Source organism: Falco naumanni, chromosome 13 (genome assembly GCF_017639655.2).
Source record: "Falco naumanni isolate bFalNau1 chromosome 13, bFalNau1.pat, whole genome shotgun sequence".
Lineage (NCBI taxonomy): Eukaryota > Metazoa > Chordata > Aves > Falconiformes > Falconidae > Falco > Falco naumanni.
The window spans coordinates 6,613,364-6,637,755 of record NC_054066.1 but is presented as its reverse complement, the minus strand read 5'-3'; the positions used below and the strand labels follow the sequence as shown (position 1 = coordinate 6,637,755).

At 49.1% G+C, this 24,392-nt stretch overlaps 1 protein-coding gene across 12 annotated transcripts in view; it reads right to left on the bottom strand.

The window, feature by feature from the left end:
- Positions 1-1,318: 1,318 nt before the first annotated feature.
- Positions 1,319-24,392, bottom strand: part of ST6GAL1 (ST6 beta-galactoside alpha-2,6-sialyltransferase 1) — a 47,725-nt gene continuing 24,651 nt past the window's right edge. For 6 of the 12 annotated variants that reach the window (XM_040612911.1, XM_040612908.1, XM_040612910.1 and 3 more), the window contains 6 exons: positions 17,427-17,553; positions 15,589-16,269; positions 11,705-11,802; positions 6,473-6,574; positions 5,103-5,277; positions 1,319-2,838 (listed from right to left, as the gene is read on the bottom strand). In XM_040612911.1, the coding sequence (XP_040468845.1) occupies positions 2,597-2,838; positions 5,103-5,277; positions 6,473-6,574; positions 11,705-11,802; positions 15,589-16,252 (1,281 nt within the window). In that variant the 5' untranslated portion in view covers positions 16,253-16,269; positions 17,427-17,553 and the 3' untranslated portion in view covers positions 1,319-2,596. Of the gene's footprint in view, positions 2,839-5,102; positions 5,278-6,472; positions 6,575-6,740; positions 7,058-11,704; positions 11,803-15,588; positions 16,270-17,426; positions 17,554-18,303; positions 18,539-18,876; positions 19,209-19,245; positions 19,675-20,906; positions 21,267-24,392 lie in introns of those variants that run through there. The other 6 variants (XM_040612914.1, XM_040612916.1, XM_040612915.1 and 3 more) reach the window with 6 other exon arrangements.

Genomic DNA, 24,392 nt, shown 5'->3' with positions numbered 1-24,392 from the left:
CAAGTCCTATCAAAGGTTGCTATTTCCTCCAGAAACTCTCTCTGGTTTTGCAATTCTAGGTCTTTAAAAAGCTATTTTTACAATCTGGATCAGCTAGGCTTTCAAAATGGCAAGACAGGACCGGTATGTGCTCCCAAGAGCCCACACTTAGAAACGAGGTACCCTGACAGCCTATCGACCAGTCCACTGTCATACTAAAATACACTTTTTGCCAATTAACCAGCACAGCTGCAGAAATAGGTGGAATACTGGATAATGCAAAGGTTGAACTTGAAGTGAAGACAATTCAGGACTGTGTCTCTCCGAAATGAAGCTAAAGTTGCCATCCCTTTCAGCACTTCAAAGACCAGAGCTTCTGCAATGCTGTAAGTTAGTTTATACCGCAGGGAGGAGCTATGAAGTTACAGCTAAGGAAGAGTCTTTCTAACCAATAAACAGATATATCTCTCCTTTTGATTGTGGTGGTCTTTCCTACATCAAAACCTAAAATAATGCCTTCCTTCTCCTCCTCCCCAGACTTGCTGACCTTGCCCCACACCCTTCCCATACCATTACGGAACATCTTTCCCAGCATCTGGCCCTTCAGTGGCTCACTGTAAGGGGCGGTGTTGCCCTCTTCCTGCTTTCCACATGGGTAGAAAGCCATTCATACTCTGGAAACAGCAACTGCAGGAGGGATAAGGCTTTTGTTACAGTCTAGCTATTACTGCCCACTAACTTAAACTTGGCTCTTCCAAACACCAGACTTGTCATCACTTGTGATGTATATTAGATTTGGATCTATGCAGCCAAGGAGGAAAAAAAAAAAGAGTTAACGCTGGCCTATTTTAAGCTCTGTCATAATTCCTGTCATGTAAGACTCTCTCTAGATTGCAAATGGATCACACGTTGGATCTAGCTAAAACTGTTAGCATACTGTTTGAAATTCCATGCCCAGTGCAACACTATTGCCCACATGTAACCGAGGGCTCTGAAGGACCCTGGGGAGCCCGTCTGACATCTTCTTCTTGCAGGAGCGCTGCAGAATACAAACACAAATCACAAATACAATTGCAGAATACACACTGCAAATACAATTCATTAACACTGACAGATCCAATCCATCCCAACAGACGGGCGTGCAGAAAGCCAGCCTGAGAGCTGAGAACAGCCCTGCAGCGGCCCCCTCACCCAGATGGGACAAGAGTGGTGGGCTCAGTGAAACCAGCTGGTGAGCAGCTCCCTCCCACCTCTGCCTGCGCCGATGCAAGGCTGGTAAAAGTCCCCAGGGTCACCGAGCAACATTTATACCGCTTTCACCAAGGCAGGAAGAGGCCAATGACTTCACAGGATTTATTCAAAACAGGAGAAGAAAAAGCTTTCTTTACAGACATCATGAAACACATCAGTACAGAAGAGGACAGGGAAGGTGATCTCACCGACACACAGAGGCTGCAGAGCTGCTACTACCACCACGCTGCCACGGGGGAGTCCCCGAGCAGAAAGAAGGTGCCTCCTCAATTCCGTCTGTGTTTGAGTACGAGAAGCAGAGCATGCTCTCCCTCCCCACCGCTCCTGAAGCATGGAAGCAATGCGTCTGCCCCCCACCTGTTCAGAAAAAGCACACAGCAGCTGAGAGATCACCTCAGGTAGCTGGCGGAGAAGCGGAACTCATCTAGCAGCAGCTATGTGGTATTTCTGTTACTGGAGACGAGCCTGCAAGTAATTTGCCAACAGTTGCAAAAGTAGATCAGCAGAGAGCTGGAAAGAGGTACCGACTTCCAGTGAGTACTCCCAAACGGGAGCATTTGTGTCTCAGAGCATCTTCCCCAAAACATTTTTGAAATAAGGCTTCTTCTGTACCAAGCACAGCACTGTACTGTAGAAGTAAATGTTCACTAAAATTTATTTTAAGCTATTAAAAAAACCAGAAAAAGGTAAAAAGATTAAAAAGTCTTGCAAGAATCACCAAGTTGTGAGTTGCCTCCCTCTTCCTTTGCCAAAAATACCATCTGAATGGTTTCAAAAGTCTTACACTTTGTACAATAACCATGGCAACTTCCTTTCAAAGTGTTTATAAAATCAAATATTGTAGACTAGGAGTTTAGCTTATCAGTACACAGCTTCGACTGTTTCCATAAATCAGCCCTGGTCCAAAGAGCTCCTAGGACTACGGGAACAAGTTTTAAATTATTTTTCCAGTTTCTCAATGGACCAGGTTCTCGGCTGTCATAACCCCTCTGAAGCAAACCAAACAGTATTTGGCATTCGATCGTGACTCACGCAATCTCTGCTCAGAAAGCATCTCCTGCATCTCCCATACACCATCACCAGCTGAGATGAAGACAGAGATATCCACCTGCTGCATGAGCCTGGCTCCAGCGGGAGTAAATTTATTGCAGTGGCTCATGCAGATACCGCGTGGACGTACCGCACTGTATTAACGCTGCCTTACAGGTGGGAGAAGTCAGGCAATCAAGTCTTAAGAGCAAGTGCTGCAAGATGAAGAGCTATCAAAACATGCCAGTGCTTAGACCTAACAAATCTGACAACCCTGATTTAAAAAGTGCTTTGACGGTCAAGAAAAAAATCCCTAAACACGCTAAAAACTGGTCCGCTAGCAATGCACCTTTCGGAAGCCGGGCAAAGTAACTTTCCCGTGCGTATAGATGTCCTCATCTGTGCCCTGGTTTATATGTTTCACCAAGTTTTTCTCAAACAGGAGGGGGTGGTAAGCTCCCATGGTACACGCACGGTCGTGAAACTTCTGGTAATAGTGGCAAATGTCCGTCTGCCGTTTGGAAGGGAGAAATTCGTACACGTCCACCTCATCGCAGAGCGTCATCATGATCACGATGCCTAGGGAGGGAAAAAAAACAGAGCACCGATGAAACATTCCAGCGAGACGGGTGGTCAGCAAGGAGCAGCCAGCTCCAAGGGAAAGGGTCTCCTGGCTGAATATTTAGACGAGGCAGGGAGAAAACACGCCTGGCCAGATGGGGCTGTGTTCTGAAGCCCTTTCTTGCACAAGGTATGATTGACTGGATCACAGCAGGCTGTTTGCAGTGACAGCCATGTCGAATGGCCAGTTTCTAGGAGTGCCACCATTCTCCACGACCTTTGTGGAAACGTAGGTGTCTGCCAACCGTGCATTGCAAGTACTGCTCCCTACGGCTGCCTGACAGGGGCCGCGGGGAAGGGGGGTCGGGCTCTGCTCCCGGATGAGAAGCAACAGGACAAGAGGAAACAGCCTCAGGTTGCACCAGGGGAGGTTTAGATTGGGGATTAGGAAAACTTTTTTCGCTAAAAGGGTGGTCAAGCACTGGAACAGGCTGCCCAAGGAGGTGGTGGAGTTGCCATCCCTGGAGGTGTTTAAAAAAAACGTGTAGGTGCCGTTCTTAGGGACGTGGTGTAGTGGTTGCTCAGCAGCCCTGGCTTAGCAGCTGGACTTGATGATCTCAGAGGTCATTACCAACCTCCGTGTTCTATGATCCAGGTGATCCAAGCAGCCCATCTCAAACCTGCTCGGGTAAGCAGCGATGAGACCTTGCCCTCTCCCCCACTGCCCCCGGGGGTGCAGGGGGTATGGAGGCCCACCCCCACCCCCCGCCGCCCCGCAGCAGAGCGGTGCTGCCCTCCTGTGTCCCGACACGAGGGACACGAACACCAGGGGACACAACGGCCAGTGCCGGGCACAGACCACCCTTCTGGCCAGATCAGAAGCCACAGGGTATTGGCTACTTTTCTTTTAGTGCAAGAAATAGCAAAAATATACTAGGGAAAGGTATAACAGCACCAAAAAACTCATGCAGTACCTGAGACATGAGGGACTGTGACATGATGAACACAGTTTGCAAAACATTAGAAGAACCCATCCATGAAACCACTTGTTTAACTAAGGTGCATTCTAAACACATTTCCATCCACCTTTTCGAATGACAGTTTCCATTCGTGTTTAGGCCTTCCAGGAAACCCAGAGCTGCCAGCTGGAACGTGTCAGTGCCCCTGAGCCTGGCAAGGTGGCTTGTTTTACAAAGCATGTAACATGGCCCAAAGTTAAGTGACAGAGGAATGTGCTGTCTGACACAGCCCGGCGCCTGCCTTCAAGCCCCCAGCTCCAGTGAACAGCGATTTTGCTGCTGAAATCATCGACTATGCTGTTACGCAGCTGTTCTGCACATATATCCCAGCAGTGAAGCCATAGGTGCTAGGTGAGAGCAAAGTTCTGGAAGAAAACTAGACATCCAACCAGCAGAAATAAGAAGTGGCTCTGTTTACACGGAGGTAGAAGGGTGCCTGTGTCCCAGCAGCGATGGGAGCAGAGGAGGGGCTGAAGCACAGCAAGCTGGACATCCATGTGGCAAAGATGACCACATGTCTAACGCTGTGATTTCAAATACATGTGAACTTCCCAAGAAGTTCACTCCTTTTTATTCAGCTGGTCATGAGATCTGCTCTCCAGTAAGAAGGAAAAGCTTTGCAACAGCAGAATGTAAAACGAGCCTCTTCGCCAACAGGCTGGATTTAGCGTGCTGACAAACAAGACGTGAGCATGCTGAATAAGGAGTAATATCACTGAACTTTTCAAGGCAACTATTGAGTCTGACCAGCCCCAGCCCCCCAGTAAGTCTTTAGCTGTATATATTTTTCCATACATATATATATACATATATATATATATACACATTTCCATATTTATATATGGAAAGCATAAACAGGCAGGCACTTAGATTTCATCTGCAGTAACCAGATTTATCTGCCTGACAAGCTGTGAGGCTGCAGGAGCTGTACCCTTCCTCTTGCACCCTATGGGAACTGCTTTGGTGCTAGAAGCTAGGAATTCTCGAGACCATCTCAGTGTTGCAATCTGCTCTTCTGTTTTCACATGGAACCAGGCCATGTTTGTAACTGCTGTTTCAGAGCAATGCTGCAAACTGCTTACTTTAACACAACTGAGCTGCTACTTTAAAGACAGGAAGCTTAAATTCTGGCATAAGACAAACACTGTAAAAATAACTCTGATAAGCACCATAAATTTGTAGTTGCCTTTGAAAAAAAAAAAGGCATCCTGGGGAGTTCCTGCCTGCAAACTGAAAGAGAAGTTCAGAGGGCAATTATCTTACCAAGCATTCCTGATGATGGCGGATTAGGTTGAATATGCTCCAGAGAATTCTCCTGCAGAATATCCCAAAGTTGCCACTGCATTTTTGGATTCAGGATATAGAAAGGCTGCTCTGGATGTGCACTACGGTATGACTTATAGCTTTCAAAAAAGTTGTAGTCTGGTTTTCTGTACCACTGCAAAATGGAAACAAGAAGTCAGATTTTTTACCCCTACCCCACTGTTTTTACTCCTAGCCCACTGTTTTTACTCCTAGCCCACTGTTTCCTATAACCAACAGGAAACGAGGATGAATGACTTGACTTGGTGCACAGAGCAAGGAAAACCCAGATCTCAGTGAAGGACCATTAAATGAAATCAGCATCTTGCATAATTTCATTCTGCACCTCCCAAGAGCAGATGACATTGAGAGCTCAGTCTTAAACGTTACAGGCCCCGAACCCTCTCCACGCTGGAGAGGAGCATCCAGTTCTGCAGGCACTGCCTCCCAAACCAGGCTGAACTGATTTGCATCCTAAAGCTTCCCCTTCCAGTAAAAACACTTAGGAATGGTTTATGTTTTCTTAAAATTATTTTGAAGGTTTTTTTCCCATGCTAAGAATATCCCATCCTGGTTTTACTGACTCTTGAACACGCTGTACATACACCCTCATGTCTCCTGGAGGTGTGGGACAAAACACAAAAATAAACATCAGTGAGAAAATAGGAAATGCAGCCCAGAGAAAGGAATGCAAAGACCTCTCAGTTACAGGCAGAGCTTAAAAGAAAAGCTAAGAATGGACTATTCACTTCTACCTGCTTTCACCCTGTGCTTCCAAAGCTCATCACCCATCAAATAACACTCTTTTGTACTCAGAATGAAAAGAGACTGCTAGAAGGACTGCAACACCCACAAGTGAAAGTCTAGCTGATGCGGAGAGGAGACATTTGCTAAGATCTTCAGAGGGTTTCCCAATCTGTTCATAATGCATCAAGTGTATCTCATGTCTGACTGGGGCTTGAAATACGCAAGCATCAACCATCCGCAAATCTTACAGCGACTGTCAGGAAGAGGAGGTCACCCTCTGAGAGATGACAGCTGCTGCAGCCAGCAGTGATCTCCTCACTGCAGCACCAGCCCAGGGGACAGTAAAGGTGGTGACCTGTTACACCTGGTCGGAGGCCCTCACCGGCATCAGGAACAGGCAAGGGTCTGCCTAGGAGCACCCGCGCACAGGATACTCTCAGAAGCACGTACAGATACATCCATGATATCAAAGAAGTAAACAAAAATGGCCTTAAAGATGAGTGATTGCCCGCATTAAGAGGAAGTGGGCTGACACACTTTGAAGCATATGAATCTGATTTTACTTACAGAAAACTCAGCCTTACCTCATGAATTTCTGCATGATATGGTGCTGGATCCCAGACAATTAAGATTCCAGTGTTATACAGTGCTTCCCTCAGGAACTGCTGCTCCTCAACAGTGACAAGCTTGAATAACAACAAGAAATACAATAACGTACAGCATGCTGTCAGATTTAGCAGGCAGCCAAGCACTAAACCACAGGGGACTACAGCCACAGCCACCGCATGCAGGCAGGGACACGACCCCCGAGTGATGCCCTATCTACCAGCAGAGGATGCAGCGGAGGCTCACAAGGAAAACTGCCGTTGCAAGGCTTCCTCTATCCATCTTCAATAATAAAACAAGGACAGGACCTGCAGAGCGACCCCCTCGTACGCAGGATACCATCGCCCCAGCTACCAGAAGCATGTGAGAACATCAGTCGCTGCCACCAGTCACCAGCACAGCCCAGGAGGAGCCCAACGCAAACACACGGTTGGCTTTATCAAGAAAAGTCACTTGATGCAAAAAACATCTGCACGGGGGTGATTTCTCCTGAGCAGCATGGAGTCAGCAGCCAGGGCTCAGCGCCCCGCCGCCCTGCGGCGGGACCACCAGTGCAAAAGGCAGGACAGCACGGCGTGCCCAGCCCCCCGGAGCCCCCCTCGCCTCCCCAGTGCGGGGGGTGCAGCTCGGGCAAGGGAGCTCTGCACCTCCTGGGAGCGGCCACGGGAAGGGAAGCACCCCAACAGCAAGGCACGGGGGCTGCAGGCAGCACCAGTGGGGAGAGGCGGCTCCACCAGAGGCTTTCCCAAGTGAACACAACCCGGTGGTTCACACAGAGAGGGTGGCCGCTGCAGCCTGCACACCACCGCCACAGCTTGTGACACCCCAGGGGAACCCAGGTCTGCAGCAAAAAGCAAACAGGCAGGATCACACAAGACAGGGATTGCTCTCCTGTCCTCCCCACCCAAAGGCATAACCACCACAGGGACAGCTTGTAAGCATCTGCTGCAGAAAAGCATGACCATAAAAAGCAGCTCCCACTTGTCTCGATTTTCTCCACGGATCTAGTTAAGAGCTAGCCAATTTATCCTCGAGTATCCCAGCTGCCCCCAGCCTCGCTGGCCATCCCCCCAACCAGAGCACAAGGACACTGGCCAGCCCAGAGGTGAATTATTCCAAAAGCGAGAAGGGTTCCCTCACATCTGTTCTTAACTCCACGGGTTTAGGCTCTGGCTTGGACCATATGTACTGTCTGCTTTCATTTCCTCGGAGGAGCTACAACATCTAGGGCACCTGTTAGCGGGAGCATGCGGTGCCGCAGGTGTGAACTCCAGCCTGAGCTCCAGGATTGCAGCGGCAGGGAGGGGGCACGGCTGCTGGCACCAGCCACCCCTCGCCAGGGACAAGCGGGATGGAGCGCTGCCACGGGACAGGCACAGGGCCTTCATTTTCATTTCAGTGTTTCTATTTAAAGGCTAGAAATCTTTCAGGCACTTTTCTGATGTGAAACACATGAAAGGAGCTTTGGAGAGAGGCTGTGCATCAGAAAAAGCAAAGGTCAGCCAAGCAAAGCCATGTGAGTTGGCAGAGGCACACAAACCCCTGGAGAGAGCTGTGACAGGCACAGAAGCCACCAAGGGGTAAGCAGCCGGGGGGGAGCCCCTCCACAGCCACAAGGAGTTTGCTGTTTCTATCCCCCCCCACCCCACGGAGCTGGCTCTTGGCACTACTAATTATCTATCAGCCACTTAACCCGCCTGCTGGAGGAACCTGGCTCCCCAGACCGCACCTACCTGATCTGTCCAGTAGCGACCCAGTCCTTCCAAGCAGCTAAATTCCCTTGAATTGCTACATGACTTCTGTTTCTTGCCCAGCTTTTTCATCCTAATTAGTCAACTGATCTATTGATTTCCTAGTTTATTTGTCCTTTAACCAATTCACTGTTTAGCAAGCATCTTGCTAATACAGCCCCTAACCTCCTGGTATGTTTACTGACCGCATCAAAACGAGTTCCTTCTCTCCAACTACCGCAGTCAATGCCCTGGTAATCTAAACACGCTCCCCTTTCCCATCACAATATTACTCTATTCCACCGATGTGCTATCTCCTTTCTCTTCCTCCCTGCAGACTCATTAGTGGCAATAACAGCAAAGGCTGCCAAAGCAGACCGTGCTCTCCATGACAGCCAGGAGCCAGCCAAGAACTGTAAACAAGGGCTGGGAGGCAGGAGGTACTCTGGTCCTTGGTCAGTTCTCCTAGAAAGGAGCTCTGTCCTACACAATGACATTGGCGCTCCCCCTGCACGCTGTTCAGCCCTTATTTTTGCAAGACGTGACTGCTTTCCCAGGGCAAATTGATGCCTTGGGTAAGGCTGCAGGAAAACATGCCATTAAAGGAAGCAGTACTGATGACCTAGTGAAGGTTTAAAAAAATAAGCAAGGCAGTGTTAAAAGAATGTCTTTATTGAGAACAACTTCCGAGCCTGGGGACCTACAAGCCTATCCTAGCAAGGATCCCAAATTTCTCCCCTTCCTGCCAGTAGCAATCTATTAATCTTTCCCTGTACACCCACGTACAAGATAGCCCACTCTACTGTTGAAAGCATCCATCCCCAGATATGTGCTAAAGACTGGTCAGCAAATTACAGAAAAATAGCTTAAAATAATTATTAAACAACTTAGGGCCACTGGCCACACATACCAAAGAAATACTATTCAATACAGACTTGTTTTGGCAGACTAGATTCAGGAGATCCCATTTCCTTCATATTTGGCGAGAGCCAAAATAAGAGCAGCCAAGCCACCATCCCATCCTTGTTCCCAGTGACCACTTCTAACAAAAGAAAAGCCCAACAGACCAAGAACAGATTGCAGCTTGTCCAGTAGCACCTGATGCCTGTGAGAGCTCTGCAAGGCACAGCACAGCTCCTGCAGTACGGAAAAACAACGTGCCATCAGGCAACCCCACCAACAAGAAGGTTCAAATGATGTTGCCGTGGCTAGAACAGCACCATTAAAAGTGCAAATAAAACCACAGAAGAAAACCAGGTTCTCAATCTAGTGATCCCTGAAGATAACAGGGACCACAATTAGAGCTCTTCACCTTAGAAACTCCAAAAGAGAGACTCCTGTGCTATTCACATGAGAGCATCTTTTGCCCTTTCAGCAGCTAGGTCAATGCTGCATTTTGAGTTAACCTGAGGCTCTAAAAGCTCCCAACAATTTTGCTCTCCCTGTAATTGAAGTTTTCTAAGCTGGTGTCTCCTTTCAGAGGGGATGGTGGCAGATGAAAAACATCACCCATGGCTACAGGCTGATCTGCATGGAGAACAGCAGCGCTGTAACAACGTGACGACAACTACACTTGGTCCAAAACAAGAGCATCCACATGGAGAGTTATTACAGCTGTACAATCACAGTTAGCCTCCTCCCTGTGCAGATAACCCTGGTATCACATGGGTCATGTACATGTTTTTGCTGGTAAATGACTTCATATCACAGTAAGTTTGGCAAATGAGCACATCCTCCAGAGAAAGTTTTCTTAAGCGATAGCACCTATCTGACATAGTAAAAATGCATATGGAAGGGACAGATTAAAAAAAACCAGAGAGGTCAAAGGGGACAGAGGAAAAAGGATGTCAGCAGCCAGACACATCTGCTAAAACCAGACAGGTTCAGAAAGGACAAACTGACCCACATCTGACTGGTGGTTTAACGCAGAGGAACCTAGATGCAGCGAGCAGAGAACAGAGCACAGTAGCAAGGGGACAAGGCGAGACCCAAGAGCAGGAGGAGGTAGAAACGGCATTTGCACAAGAAGCAAGAACATAATTCAAAAGACACACAAAACAAACTAGAGAAACTGGTTACAAGCTAGCTACGTGTCTTGCCTTTGAAGGGGATGGCCAAACTCCTGCTGCTGCTTTGAGAAACTTCAAACCTTGTTACAGGGCAGCATGTATGGACTCCTCACAGAGGAGCAGATGAGAAAACTCTGCGCCTGTAAAATCTTAGCTTTGGGGTGAGGAAAGGGAATGGCCTTTTTTGGTTCTGGAGTACAAAAGCTACACTTCAGTCCCCCATCTCTTCTCCGCTCTCCCCCTCAGCCCTGCTGTGCCTACAGCCGCCTCCTCCTCTTCCTGGGTGCTCACACCCTGTGCTGCAGTGCTGCACCAGGTCTTTCATTCAGCGACTCTTGGCCTATTCAGTATTTTACTGCCCCACTCCATCCCCTCCCCAGCACATGCTGCTGTGATATCCTCTTTTCTTTGCACGTCTGCACTTGAACTCCACCCTGCACTGAGATGGGCAAACACGAAGGGCAACAGCTATGTGGAAGAAGGTACAGTCTCAGACATAGCTAAGGCAGCGATGGTCTCTTCTGCAGGTCTCACTCTGCTCCTGAATGGGTGGCACACCAACCCTGCTAGCATGTTGCTAGACATGGCCCTAACCTAATTAATTTCAAAGCCTACTGAAGTCCAAAGAAATTGAGCAGAAGGACAGCCTCATACCTAGAAAGAGCTCTTGAAGAGTCGGGAAAAATGTAACTCTATACACAATGCCTTGCATTGAAGGTACTTTCTGCCGTGCTCTGCAATGAGGTCCTGGACCCTACGGCTCCCCCACCAGAGCCCACACCCCTCCTGGCTGCACACAGGCTACAGCTCTAAAAGTGCCTTCAGCCATTTAACAGCCCTGGTTAACACGTTGTCTACAGTCTGTGTCATCGCTGGGCAGAAAAGACGTATTGTTCCTTTATTAAAAGCCAAATAAACTTCCTTCATTCTTCACACCCATCTCTGGGGCACAGATCACCTCTTGGCACACCCCTGTTTGCTGAGCATTAGCTGAGCCGTGGTGTCGTTCCTGCCTTGTGCTCCCAAAGCACAGCAGCCAGCAAGCAGCCAGCCTTCCTTCTCCAACAAAGACATTTCAAGCCAAGACAAAAATCAGATCACCTTGTGCCCGCTGTACACCGCCAGCAGGCTATGGCAGGTCCGATAGCACGTGCTAGTTTAACTGCGGCAACCTCATGACCAACTGTCCCCTCTTACAAGGAAAGACGCTCCCATCCTGCAGCTATCTGCTAAGGACGGGAGAAATCAGATGGAAAGCCCTGTTCTCTCCAACTTAATTTCAAAGAGGTCCCAGCAGCAGATGAGCCCAGAAGCCCCGCGGATGCTGTTGTTTCAGCCTGCCTCCCAGCTGCCCGGGGTGCAGCGGCGGCACGCAGCTCTGCCACGCTTGGCACGTGTTCGCCAGACCTACCTGGGAGTTCACAAGACGAATTGTGGTCTTTTGCCCCACATCTTCTTGAAAGCCGCTGATAGGAGCCCCGTTGAATCGCAAGACGGCATCGTGGGTGTCTGAAAGCAAAAGGGAGTGAAAGCCTGTGAGCTGACAACTGAGCAATGGAAGAAACGTGTACTAGGTTATTCACTTGCACTTCTATACCAACTGGCTGGTTTCTGGCCTTCCATGTAACAGTGAGAAGTACCAAGCCAGATTCTGTGGCAGAAGTTGTTAGTCTAACTTTACGATCAATACATTTTTAAAAATCCACTTCTTAAACTGGCAGGCTGAGAGAACAGCTCTCTCACAGCATTTGCTCTGCACAGAGGAGCACAGCATCACCCTCCCTCTTTTTCTTTCCACTTTACCAGCAGACAGACCAGTACACAATTAATTTACCATGTGGCTGGCTGCAAATGAAGTAACTAGGAAATAATGGCCAGCCAGTGTCCTCTTTTGCAGCCTGGCAGTTGACCAGCCAGAGAAACATGTGTAATAACCACAGGGGAAAGCAAAGCTGACTTCAGCCTGCCAGCGTACCTCCCACGTTACAGAAATAAAACCACTGCTGTGCATTTAACAGGCAAGGCTTGTTATATGCCTTGAGATTCAGTGCATTTTCCCCTGCTAGCATCATCTCTTAAGATAGCACAGCATTCCTCCAGCACCCTCCTCTGCCTTGGTCCAGCTGCCCCAGGCGGCTGTAATGCCACAGAGCCAGGCTGCTGCTGCGGCACAGGGGGTGTTTGTGCCCGTCACCCTGGCACCCCTGCTTCTCCATACCTACCCGCTAGATTTGGTCAGGAAACCTTTAATGTGATCAGAGGTGCCGTTAGAGGAGCAGGACCACCTTCCTTGCCTTTGAGCTGAGGCCACACAACCAAAGCTCATGGCATCTGCAGCCGGGGTCCATGGGGAACTGCTGAGTCCCCTGCCAGGGCAGAAGGGCTCTCCTGGTCCAGAACCAGGTCTTTTCAAGATCATTTTCTGGAAAACACAGGTGTTCTCACAAGCAGTGCTGGAGGATCAGTAATCACTGGCAGTGAAGACTCTTTTCTCAGCTACTTCATTCTCATAGACAAGTAGATACTGTTTAGAGCCCTTTCAAACCAACACACAAAACCCAGAAAGGTGATGTTTCCCAAAAAACCACATCCACGCCCAGAAGCAGCTCTGTAGTTACCACTACAGCCCCTCACCTCCACATCCTACCTTGCATCAACGGAGTACAGGGTTATAATTTCCCCATACAACTAACTTCAGGCAGACATCAAGTGTTATGATGCCCTAAATTTGCTTTCAAAAAGGGCATCTGATGACTGCACAGGCAGAGCAGCTGGTTCTCTGAAGCACTTTTTCCAGGGTGGTTGGGCTGCACTTGTTACTTCTCGTATCACAGAACTCTGATTCTGGCAATTCGTAACCTCCAACAACACCGAGAGCCCTCTAAGATATGAGCTGCTTGTTTACAAGCTTCTCCCTGTTCTGCTCTGCCAGCCTCCTGTCCATTGACTAACTGCTCATTTGATTACACGGAACAAATATTTCCTGGAAATTCAGTGACCCATTGTGCTTATCTACACAAATGATTCATTGTAGGCCTGTCAGATTTAGTACCTTTTTGGCACCTTCCTCCAACAAAACCACGGCTTTTCTGACATGGAAATACATCAGGTCAGAAGTGGGAAAAAAGATGTACATAAATACATGGAATGCTCCAAATCCCTCGATATTCACCCCAGATGTTTCAAGGCTGCAAGTGCCCCAGACGCTGCGGAGTCGCTAGCAGAGGTGACTGCTTGAGCAGGAAGGTTGAAGTCTGCAACTCAGGCGTGAGGAACATCACCGGGGACACCACCAGGGGTTAACGGCGGTGCCTCGGCTTTGGGGACAAGCTCAGAGCCCGGCCACCAGAACGATGGAATGGCTTCCCACCTCTGACGTCCTCCCAGCTGCGCCACAGCCGGAGCGCTGCCCATGGCGCTGCTTCTCTGCTCCCGCACCGAATCCAACCCGGGCATGGACCACGTTACACCACTGCCATCGCCCTCGGCTCTCCAGAGGGTCTCCTCACAGAGGAGCGAGTGGTTTTGTCAATATGCTGGAGCCTAACGGGGACACCGTTGGACACAAGCTGTGGCGGGGGAAGGTGTTCCAACAGAAGGGCACTGCTATGGAAATCTTTAGCTACTGAACTTTAAGAGGCACCTGAAGAAGCCAAGGCAGGTACTCCAAGGAAAAAATCAGAATCAGCTTCCCACGTCTTGCCCCACCTGGCCTCAAACACTCCCAAGAGATGGAAACACATCAACCAGCTCCCACCTGTAATTTTTACCAGAGGCGATGCTGTCCTGGTTCATACCACCACTATTGTGTTCATCGCACTTTTCGTAGCTTTTAAACACACTCCAGTGTTCAACCTCGTCCTAGCACCTGCCTACCTGCCCTGTAGAGCACACAGGAGTCCGGGGGAGAACTTCTGAGCAAGAACCAGAACAAAACCCTGACCCTCCTGCAAGCATCCAGGGACTAGAACTCTGAAAGCTTTGCCCAAGTTCCTGTCCCTAAATAATATATTAAAAGCTATCCATCTACTTGTTTCAGAGGACGAAGGCTCCTTGCAGCTTAGGCCAAAGGGACCTGATCCAACAGACAGCTCAGGAACACACCAAATCCTGAAAACAATTTCCACTGGAGAGAAAACTCCTGGGCGTTAGCAAAGTGTGAATTTTAAGTGAGCCTCAAACCACAATTAATGAAGAAAGCTGAGGGAGCTGCAGGCACAGGAGAATTTTCTGCCAGGCACAAAAACCTGAGTTGAAGCCCGGTGAGCTGGTTTCCCCTGCATGCTGCTTTCTTAAAAGACACACAATGCTCTGGTATCACAACATGCATTTTTATAACCCACAGCGTGAGATCAATGCTTCAGCATTTATTAATTAATGCATTAACCTCAAGACAAATACGGCCAGGTAAGACTTTACAAAGCGTAACCAAATGTCGTCTAAAGAAGTAAAATAAAGCCCTGTAAAGTTTTTCTGCGGTCTTCTGGGCCACTCAAACTCAGCCACTGCCTTATGGCTCAGAATGAAGCGGTGCCACTTTTGGAAAGCCATGAGCAGGGATTACAGCATCACTAAAGGCTGGATGGGACCTTGAAGACTGCCTGTGCCCAGGCCCCCCGTCAACTGCAGAAGATTGCTTAGGGCTGTGTCTGGTGGGTTTTTTTCCCCATCACTGTCTTCTTTTACTTCTTCCCTGAAGAAGTCTTTCTGACCGAAAATTTTCTGACTGTTAACACTGCAATGAGCACACTGGCATTACCCAACCCACCCCAAACCCTCTCAATAAGCAAACACTTCAGGAACCAAGACCACACTCTGGTACTCAGTGTTAGTGCTACACTAGTGATGCCAACGTGATCGTGAAAATTGAAAGGAGTAGAATAATCGAATAGAAGAAATAATTGAATAGAATAAATTGAACAGAACTAATTGCACATACACCGTGTCCTCTCAGCTCCCTCCAACGCCTCCACTCCCCTGGGGCTGGCCTGGTTTGCTCTGCCCAAGGTCCAAGGCTCACAGGCACGGCGCTCTAGGGCAGCACAGTGCAGCCTACACCGCACGGTGTGCGCGCTCAGAGAGGACGGGCGAATCTGATCATTGCTCCCATCTCCTCCCACGCTGTAATGTTCACTAACTTTAGCAGAAGTTTAAGAATAATATTTAAATTTACTTTAAACACCTTTGTGACCACACCAGAGACTTACCGGCAAAAGCATGGCAGTAGGTTACTTGTATTCAGCGTAAGTTATAACCCAATGTTATTTAACATTATGCTAATAGAACGATACCAACCTATCTCTTGTCCCAAATGAGATGATTTCAGAGATCCTGCTGAGGAGACGACAGCACAGCGACCCAGGCTGCCCACTGTTTCATTGAGGCTTTTCCCTGGTAGGTATTGCTGCCATTCAGAGGTGCCAAAAGGACCATCCGATCCCTGTATCATGGTCACATTCACTCTGTCCCGTAGCTGGCAGAGCAGCTTCTCTGGACTGAGTTTAGCAGCATTCCTCTTGCCGGTGTAAGTCACGTTGTACTTGTTCATGGACAGGTAGTTCATTCTGACCTTCTGCAGCCTGGGTATGAGATTTCTGGATGAACTGTCCTTATCCCATACCTTCACGCTGTCTGCTGCTTTCTTGGATTTTTCAGCCGTTCCAGAGGTGCTGCTTTTTACTTTGTTGTGGTTACCAAACCACACTTTGGGCATCTCACCCAGTTCACCAGCTGCTTCACGGAAAAAGCCCTGGGATTTAAGTGGGTTCCATTTTTCCAGAGCCCTGTGAACCTGCAAATCATCGTTCCCAGTCTTGAAAGAAATGTAGTAGCTTCTTCTCGTCTCTCTCCACAGGCAAACTGTCAGCGCTACCAGTACCACCACAAGAACACACATTAATTTTTTCAACACATTGATGTGAACCATAGTGTACGGTGCATCCAAATGGGACCTGAACATGGGGCAGGGAGCTGGTCCTAGGAGAGAGGAACACATCTCAGTCAGGGCTGCGTGCACAGGCATGAGTATATATAAATTTATAAATATCAGTGTGTGGGCAATCAGAGGGGAGAGGGAGAACATAGGAGTAATCTGAACAATTCAGGCTGTTTGAAGATCTCCTTTCAAAGTCCACCACCTCACACCCCAAACGGTAAGATCTGAGCTGGCTGTTAGCCACCACAGGCTACGTAACTGTGATCTGAGGCCACTGCCACTCAAACCTTTTGCCTATTCCCTTCCATAAGTGACAGTCAAGTTTAATGCTGCCAGCATCACACCAGCAGCAGGGCAAGTCTCCACCTTGCTTTCCCTCATCTCCCATCCCAGCCAACATCCAAATCCTACCACTAGCATTTCCAGAATTGAGCTTCTACTTGACCGTAGGCACAAGCGCTAGTGAAGCACATAATAAATCGTGTAACTGTGGGGGGAAAAAAAATGAAAAGAAAAAAAAAAAAAAAAGACCTGTGAGTTCACGAACACCAGGAGCTTTGCCAGCCTGGTACTGACACATGGTGACTGCACAGGAACCCCCTGCAGTGGGCTGGGGGTGTTCCCAGCATTAAACCTCATTCACAGCTGCTGGGAGCCACTTCACCCACAGCAGGGTTTGAGGCATGTTTGGGTTCGTAAATGCACTTTGATGAACATTACTCAAGGTATGTTACCCCTGCAGAAAGCCAAGCCAACACCATGTTGTACAGCACTACCCGTCCTCTTCTGCACTACCTCATATTAGTGGACACCCTCCAGCTCCCATCAGGTTACTAAAGGGGGCAATTCGATAGCAGGAGTGCCCAAAGGGCAGCTCAACCCAAGCAGCACAAGGGGCTGGCGTAGGAAACACATGCTGAGGCACAAACACCTTGCGAGCAGCACGCAGGACCACAGGAGGCAGGGCAGCAGCTGCTCCTTTCCCTACATGGCTGCTCCGGGATGCCTCCAAAAACGTGGGAGCAGCATGGAGACACCAGGTGGATGTCCCAGTTCTCCTCGGGAGACAAACACACGCGGATCACTACCCACCCTAGAGAGGCACTAGCAGCACCTGCCTCCTTGAGCAACGTGCTGAAAGCAAGCGGTGCTAAGCTGTGGCACCGAGAAGGTACTGAGCCACCAACACGCTCCCTACCTGTGATAAAGCAGCGGCTCTCCAACTCAAGTCATTTTTGGCTGTCAGCAGATATTCTTCCGAGGGTTTAAGCAGGATATCCCAAAATACAACAGTTCCGTGATGCGCTGAAGAGTTCAAGAAACACCTGCAAAAACAAACAAACAAACAAACAAGATAAACCCCCCACCCACTATATAAGCCTTTTAAATGCTTAAATGCCCACTCAGAATGGGCATCTCCCTTCTTGGTCTGAAATCTACTCTCAGCTGAAGGAGGAGCTGGCTGGCAGCTGCCTGCTCTGTGCTCCCACCCGACTGACAGCCTTCCCCAGGGAGAAGGATCTGAGCAGTGGATACACTCGTAATACGGTAAAGGAAAAACCCCAGTGCTGATGCTTTACAAGGGAAAGGAAAGAAAAAGCTAACTTTCCCTATGGAAATGTTTTCCTGCCTATTCTTGGGCAATTCACACGATCTTCCTCAAACGCAGTGGCAGAGAAGACTGCTTTTTTGGAGCAAGCAAGTTGTATGAAAAGTTGCTTTATAACATGTGTCCTCATCCACAGGTCTTCACAAAATCGACAAAGCTATTTTAGACTCTACAGTTTCCCTCTACCAAGGAAACGCAGCAAGAAAAAGGGATTTCAGTGTTATACAATTCCCGCTTTTGCAGGAGCTGAGTCGGTACGATGCCGCACAAGCTACATTACAAATGCTACCCTTCACAGGATTAAATACTAAATTATTAAAGCATCCTACTGCTGACTACTTACATTTTCTTTTAACTCTACTAAGGAATTCAACTTTATTTCTCACAGAGCACCCCACAAATGAAAAGCAAACACTGTCTTCTTTCCAGTTCTTAAACAAGATTCAAGAAGCACAAGCAACTGCACCTTTTACTGAAATAATTTCCCCTGCCTCAGCAGACCACCTCACTTTTCACTTGCTGGAAACGCCGGCACTAGTACAGCACACTGGTGCCTTTTTGGCCAGTAAGTACAGTTTCAGATGGAGAGGTACAGCCGTCTGGGGAAGGCGGGGGTGTCAGGAGGGGATGCGGGACATCGCTGTGCTCTCTTCTGCCGGGAGCAGCTGTTCCCCATGCTGTTTGCAGTTCCTCCTCTGCTGTGGCCTCTGTCCTGCTCCCCCCTGCCCCCCCCCCCACCCCCCCCTGCAGCTGGAGACCCCCACGGCTGCCCGCTCCCCGTCTGCTGGGTGCCCGCGGGAACAGCAGGAGCCATGCCAAGGCAGGAGCCTGCAAAAGCGTCTGCTAAAGGGGAAAGCACCCTGAGCCAGCCACCGCGCTGCCCAGCCTCTGCAGGCACACACTTGGACAGCAACGTTTTCCAAATCGAGAAACACCAAAATAGACTTAAGGGCCAGCTTAGGACAACACTCGGAGCCACCTCCCTCCGACCACGCTTCATGCAGCACCCAGCCCCACTGTTCACGCTCTACTTCTTTACACAAGACGAAGTGTCTGGCATCCAGGGAACTCAACCGAGATGTTCTGCGCGGGCAGGACGGAGCCTGCAGCCACGGGAGGTGCCCCGGCCGCCCCGCCGAGCCCGGCTCTTTGCTGCGGGCTCTGCCACGTCTCCTGAAGGGTTTCCAGGTGCAGATGACAGCAGGCACGTCTCAGCGCTGGCAGCCTTTGTTTCCCAGGGCTAAGATAATCCAGAGGAGCGGCGGGTTCATCACGGTGGAACAACCTTACGGGTCACTGCAGGCTCCTGCGGGGACACGCCTCCCAGTGCTGCACAGCGGGGGATGCCCAGCGAGTCACAGTCCCTCCTCTCCTCCCCAGGCCATGCAAAGGAACCTGGAAAACTCACCTTTAGCACTCAGCACAACACAATCCCTGCCTCTGATGACTGTGCACGCTGCTGCAACGTGAGCAGTTACTTTGCTTTGGTTTGTGAGCTGGCAAAGTAGGTTCTGCAAGCCAGGATGTTTTAGCAGAGCCACAACATTCCAAGGTACCTTTTGTTCACTGTGGATTCACCGCAGTTCAGTTCAATTATTACTACTCCTTCACGTGATATGATTTTATTTGCACAAGTAGCGTCCGTCCTGACATGAGGTCCCTCTCAAGCATTCTGCCATGGAACCTTTTCTGTGGAGCAGGAAGGCAGCTGCTCTTCCAGGCACGCTAGGATAGCCCACAAGCGCTGCTCTCTTCCCGTGCCTTTAGATAAGTCACTTGCGTGCACTCCTGTATCGCAGCAGCTAGTACAAACGGGCTCTTCGGAGGTGACAGAAACTTATCTACACGAAGCACAAGGCGTCAGCTATGAGTACTAAGAAAGGACAGAAAAAAAAAAAAAAAATTCCCCCCAAACCTATAAAAATACTTAAACAAATAGCTTCTGCCTTCCTGAAACCTCGAGCCCGAGGCGGCTGTGCGGTGCAGCGCTGGCAGGCTAAGCCCACACAGCCGGTCCTCTGGGGGTAAATTAATCCTGTGCAGAGAACAAGCGTGTGATGAAGCATCTTCAAGGCAGTCAGGGAATTATACCCTGCCCAAACGCTCTCACACTTAACCTCTGGTGTCCGAGTATCTCGCTGGACTCGGGTCTTAACCACCGAAGTACAGCAGAGCACAAAAGCCCTGTGGCCGCTCACGTCCTGGGCAATGCTGTTGTCCCGGGGAGCTACAGCCAGCAGTGCCCTGGCAGGGAACACCAGGCAACCCCTATTTCCACAACCCACCAGATTTACCCTAAACCCACTAACAACAGGGTCTTCACCTCATTAAACTGAAAGCCTGTCAACCCTTTACCTGTCTCCTACAGTGACTGACAGCAGAGAAACCGCATAAACACAGACAAATGTATGAATACATTTATCTTTCAGTAAATGCACACAGATTCCACAAAAGTTGCGCCACCAGCTGTACCAATGCCCATCCTCTGCACATTTGTTTAATTGCTTCTTGAAACCACTTGCATTTCCCAAGCAGCCTGAGGCAACGAATTCTGCAACCGCTTACCTTGCAAAGATAACCCCTCCTCTCCCCGCTTCACACCGCAAACCCGGCCGTACTGACACTAATCCTTCTGCCTTCACCCTCCGCACGGTCATTTCATGGCTGCACCATCTAACACCCCCCTTTACCCCACTCGTTGCTTTTCCAGGCGGAGTCCCGCTTGTTCCAATCCCTCCTTGCACAGCAGCTTTTCCACACCTCCGACCCTCCTGGTCACCATCCCCAGCACCATCAGCAGCGCACAAACGTCCCTCGAGGCCGGCACACCAGGACACCCCAGCTGCACACCGCGGGACACGTGGCCCAGCAGCAACATAACAGGGCTGGCTTCGTTCTCCTTCCAAAACCTCTTCCAGTTTTGTTTCCCTCCTTGACCATCACTAAGCCCTAGCTCTAGGCTGCTGGTAATGACTTCTGGATATTTTGCAAGCAGGACTGACTCACTGAGCTGTCCCCAGCACAGGGCGGAGGGCAGGAATAAAATACGACAAAAGAGCGTTATCTTACCCCGCTAGCACGGGCTTCCTTTGCTGCTGTGCTGCCCGGCCACCCAGGACCACCGGATCCCCCTGCAGCTGCTTGGTGTTTCCTCTGGTCCCCGCAGCCCTCTGCAAACGAAGCCAGCAAAACCCCACACCTGGCCCTTCCTCCTCGCCTTCACAGATCCGTTATCACTGTTCAACAGCGGAGATCTTGGAGCAAACCCCCGTGGGACTTCTGTGGTGTGAAACCCGACCGCTTGGTTTCCTACCCACTAGGCAGTCACTAATCCAGGACAGAAACCTTCTCACCCCATGACAGCATAGGTTTTGTTTTTTTCTGAGACTCTTGGGAAGCAACCTCACCAAACCCTTGAAAATTCCGAGCGCGCTGTTCTCCTCTCTCTAGGTTTGCTACCTTCTGAAAATGAGAGAAGAGGAAAGAGGCACAGAGACTTGAAACACGACTCTTCTGCAAACAGTTGATGAGACTCCTCCATCAGTTCTTACTCATGCAGGTGTTAGTTTTATTTTTATTATGTTTACTGGTCTGAAGCAACAGATCCCACCAGAGTCCCTCTGAAATGCAATCATGTCAAATAACACCTTTAATTTAATTTAAACGATGGTTTGAGAGATGCAATCCCTGAGGATGGGCACATGCAGGGATCACTTCCACCTGTTCTGCTAACCCTCTCCTTGGTCCCCCTGCTCACACACCAGCGTCATTCACCTGCGGTTTTCTTGCCTCGGCTGCATGCACAAAAGCTTTTTAATTCAGCAAGTTGTTCCTCAGTCTTTTTTTGGGTAATGTGATAACAATTTCATATTTAAACTTAGAGCATTTACGTTTCTTTCCAGGCTTCCTTCATTTATGCATTTCCATCTGCACCCACAACTGTGCCATGCCTAAATACAAAGCAGTACAGCTTTGCTCCCAGCTTTTGCTGGTGTATTTTTGATATGTTTTTATGCACCCCCATACGAACATTTTATACTTCAACTGCACCTTTTTATTCCTATTTTGTACATTCTTGGTACTAACCCCTTTCTCAACCCAGCAACTTCTATAAAGCACCCGTGAAAAGAATAGTGGCCAGCAGCAGAGGCAGAATAAGTTCACATGAAAGTGTGTGAAAAAGGGGATACTGAAAGAGGAAAGACATGGAGATGTAGGGAAGGAATTCCTCCATTCAAAATAAAATAAAATACCCAAGGAAACTGAGGAGGAGAAAAAAAAATGCAATACAAGAAGTAACCTTGAAACCACATCTGCTCTTAAAATTCCCTATTCCTGTCCTGGAAAAAAAATAATAATCAAAAGCCTTTATAGTATTAAACCAACTAATATCACATCATTTTGCAAATGAAGAAGTGGTATTTTTCATATATTTGATACACTAGATGAAAGGTGATAATACATTTGTGAAGCTAAAGATTGTCCCCCGGGAGCAAAGTTTCAGCAGATCTCTCTAATACTTTATTTAGCCTGGCCTGTTAATTCAACACTGTGTATTCGGTTTTGTAAACATATAAACAGGGAAGACTCGCTTCTAGCAATTCTTGGGGTTTTTTTTCCAAGACATCACTGTGCTGTGAAAATAAAACATCTGTTGAGCCATACATTTATGTAAGTGCTTCCAATGCCACCAAACAGAAAAATTCCTCGTTCTCCATTTTTTTTTGTTAGGTGGAAAATGAGGAAAAGAAGCATTTTATGTGAAGAACATGGTTAAATTTCAGATGAGGCATTGAGGAGCTATACAATTCACTTGCTAATGAAATAAATCATTCCATTAGTCCTGCCTGCACTGAAAAACTCTGCATGCGCCAGAAAAAATATGCTGCTGTCACAGCTGAAAAAAATCCTCCAGGAGAATAGGAAAGGCAGAGTTTGGGGGGAGGCACAGGGGAAAGTTTAAGCATGTGTTTCATTTCAGTTTTACGTGTCAACAAACACTGAGATTTAATAAAGGCAGAAGCTTTCGTTTCTGGCTGTGTCAGCCCTTTATTCCCCTCCTTTTCTGAGGTCTTGTGTTGTTTTTGGAGGGTGGCTCTGCACAGCAGCACAGCACTTCCCCTTCTGCCCTAATTAAAAAGCAGCAGTTTTTCTTTCACTCACCGCAGATGCTCCACCAGGCACCTGCAGAACCACAGAGTCACCACAGGCCACCGAGACCCAGGGCAGGAGGTGACCCACACCGTTGTGGCTTCCCATCTCCAGCTCCCACCATCCCAGCAGGACGCTCACGCAGCTCTGGCCATGCACCAGCCCATACCAGGGCACGGTCTGAAATGACGTGCATGTTTGGAGCTGTTGGAGCTCAGCAGACAGGGTGACAAAGCCACTCCAGAGCATCTGAACCAGGTGACCGGTGCAGTTACGGACACGCCAGCAGCTACGGCTGCAGCAAGAAGCAGCGTGCCCAGCAGCACCCACAGCTCCGCCAGGCAGGGAGCCTCCAGCTGCTGCGGTGCTCCTGTCCAGGCACAAACCAACGCACCAGAGGAAGGCAGGGATTCGACAAACTGCCACGCTGCTCTAAGAGCTGGTGACTGTCAAAGGGATGCTCCTACTGTCCCTTTGTCAACCTGTTCAAAGATCAGCATCCACAGAGGGACGACCTTCAGCTCGGACACGTGTATCACATCACCGCCCTTCACTCCAGCACTGTCAGGAAAGCAGTTAACACCCAGACCCCCCCTGTCTTCTCCTTCTGCAAAGCCACAAGCTCTAACCATCACCCTGGCCCAGCAGTAACAGTCCCTGACCTTGCTGGCCAAGGGAAAAGGGGCTACCTCAGAGTCCTTTGCAGCTGCGTGAAGATGGAAGGACAACTTAACTTTTAGGACAGGGGGAAAAAATAATTATCAAGGCACGGTGAAAAATGCCATATACATGCTTCTTGCTTGGTGGGTTCCTTGCCCAGAGGGATGGTGTGTTTACAGACTCTGGAACAGGACCAAGCTCTCTGCCGGTGGGACCGACACCTCTCCATTACAAAACCTCACTTCCCAGCCCACAGGCAGACAGCTGCTGAATATTCCTTGTTAATAGTAATGGACAGGGAAGAGACCCCATCTGCACGGGGTGCTAGCGTGCCCCGGGGGAGCGCTGGGCTCTGGCAGCACACTCCTGCTCGGACGTGGTCCACCAGCCACCCGAGAGCTTTCAGGGAGCAGTTCAACCCAGAAGCCAGTTCGTGATGGGCATGTGCCCGTGGCAGCCTTGCTCAGTAACGCATTTGGAGACCGCTGCTGGTAACAAGCCTTGGCACTTTTAAATATTGCCAGTTTCATGTTCAAATTGAAGAAAGAATAGAAAGCGTATCATACCATGCATGAACAGCACCAATTCCCAAAAGCACTGCTTCTGCTCCCATACCCACCCCCCCCAGAGTCATGAAATTACAAATGAGATTTTCATTATCAGTCAGCTTTACCATAGCCATTCCCACACTGAAGCCAACAGCAAAAATTCCACTGCCCCAGCTTTAAAGACTAGGATGCAATC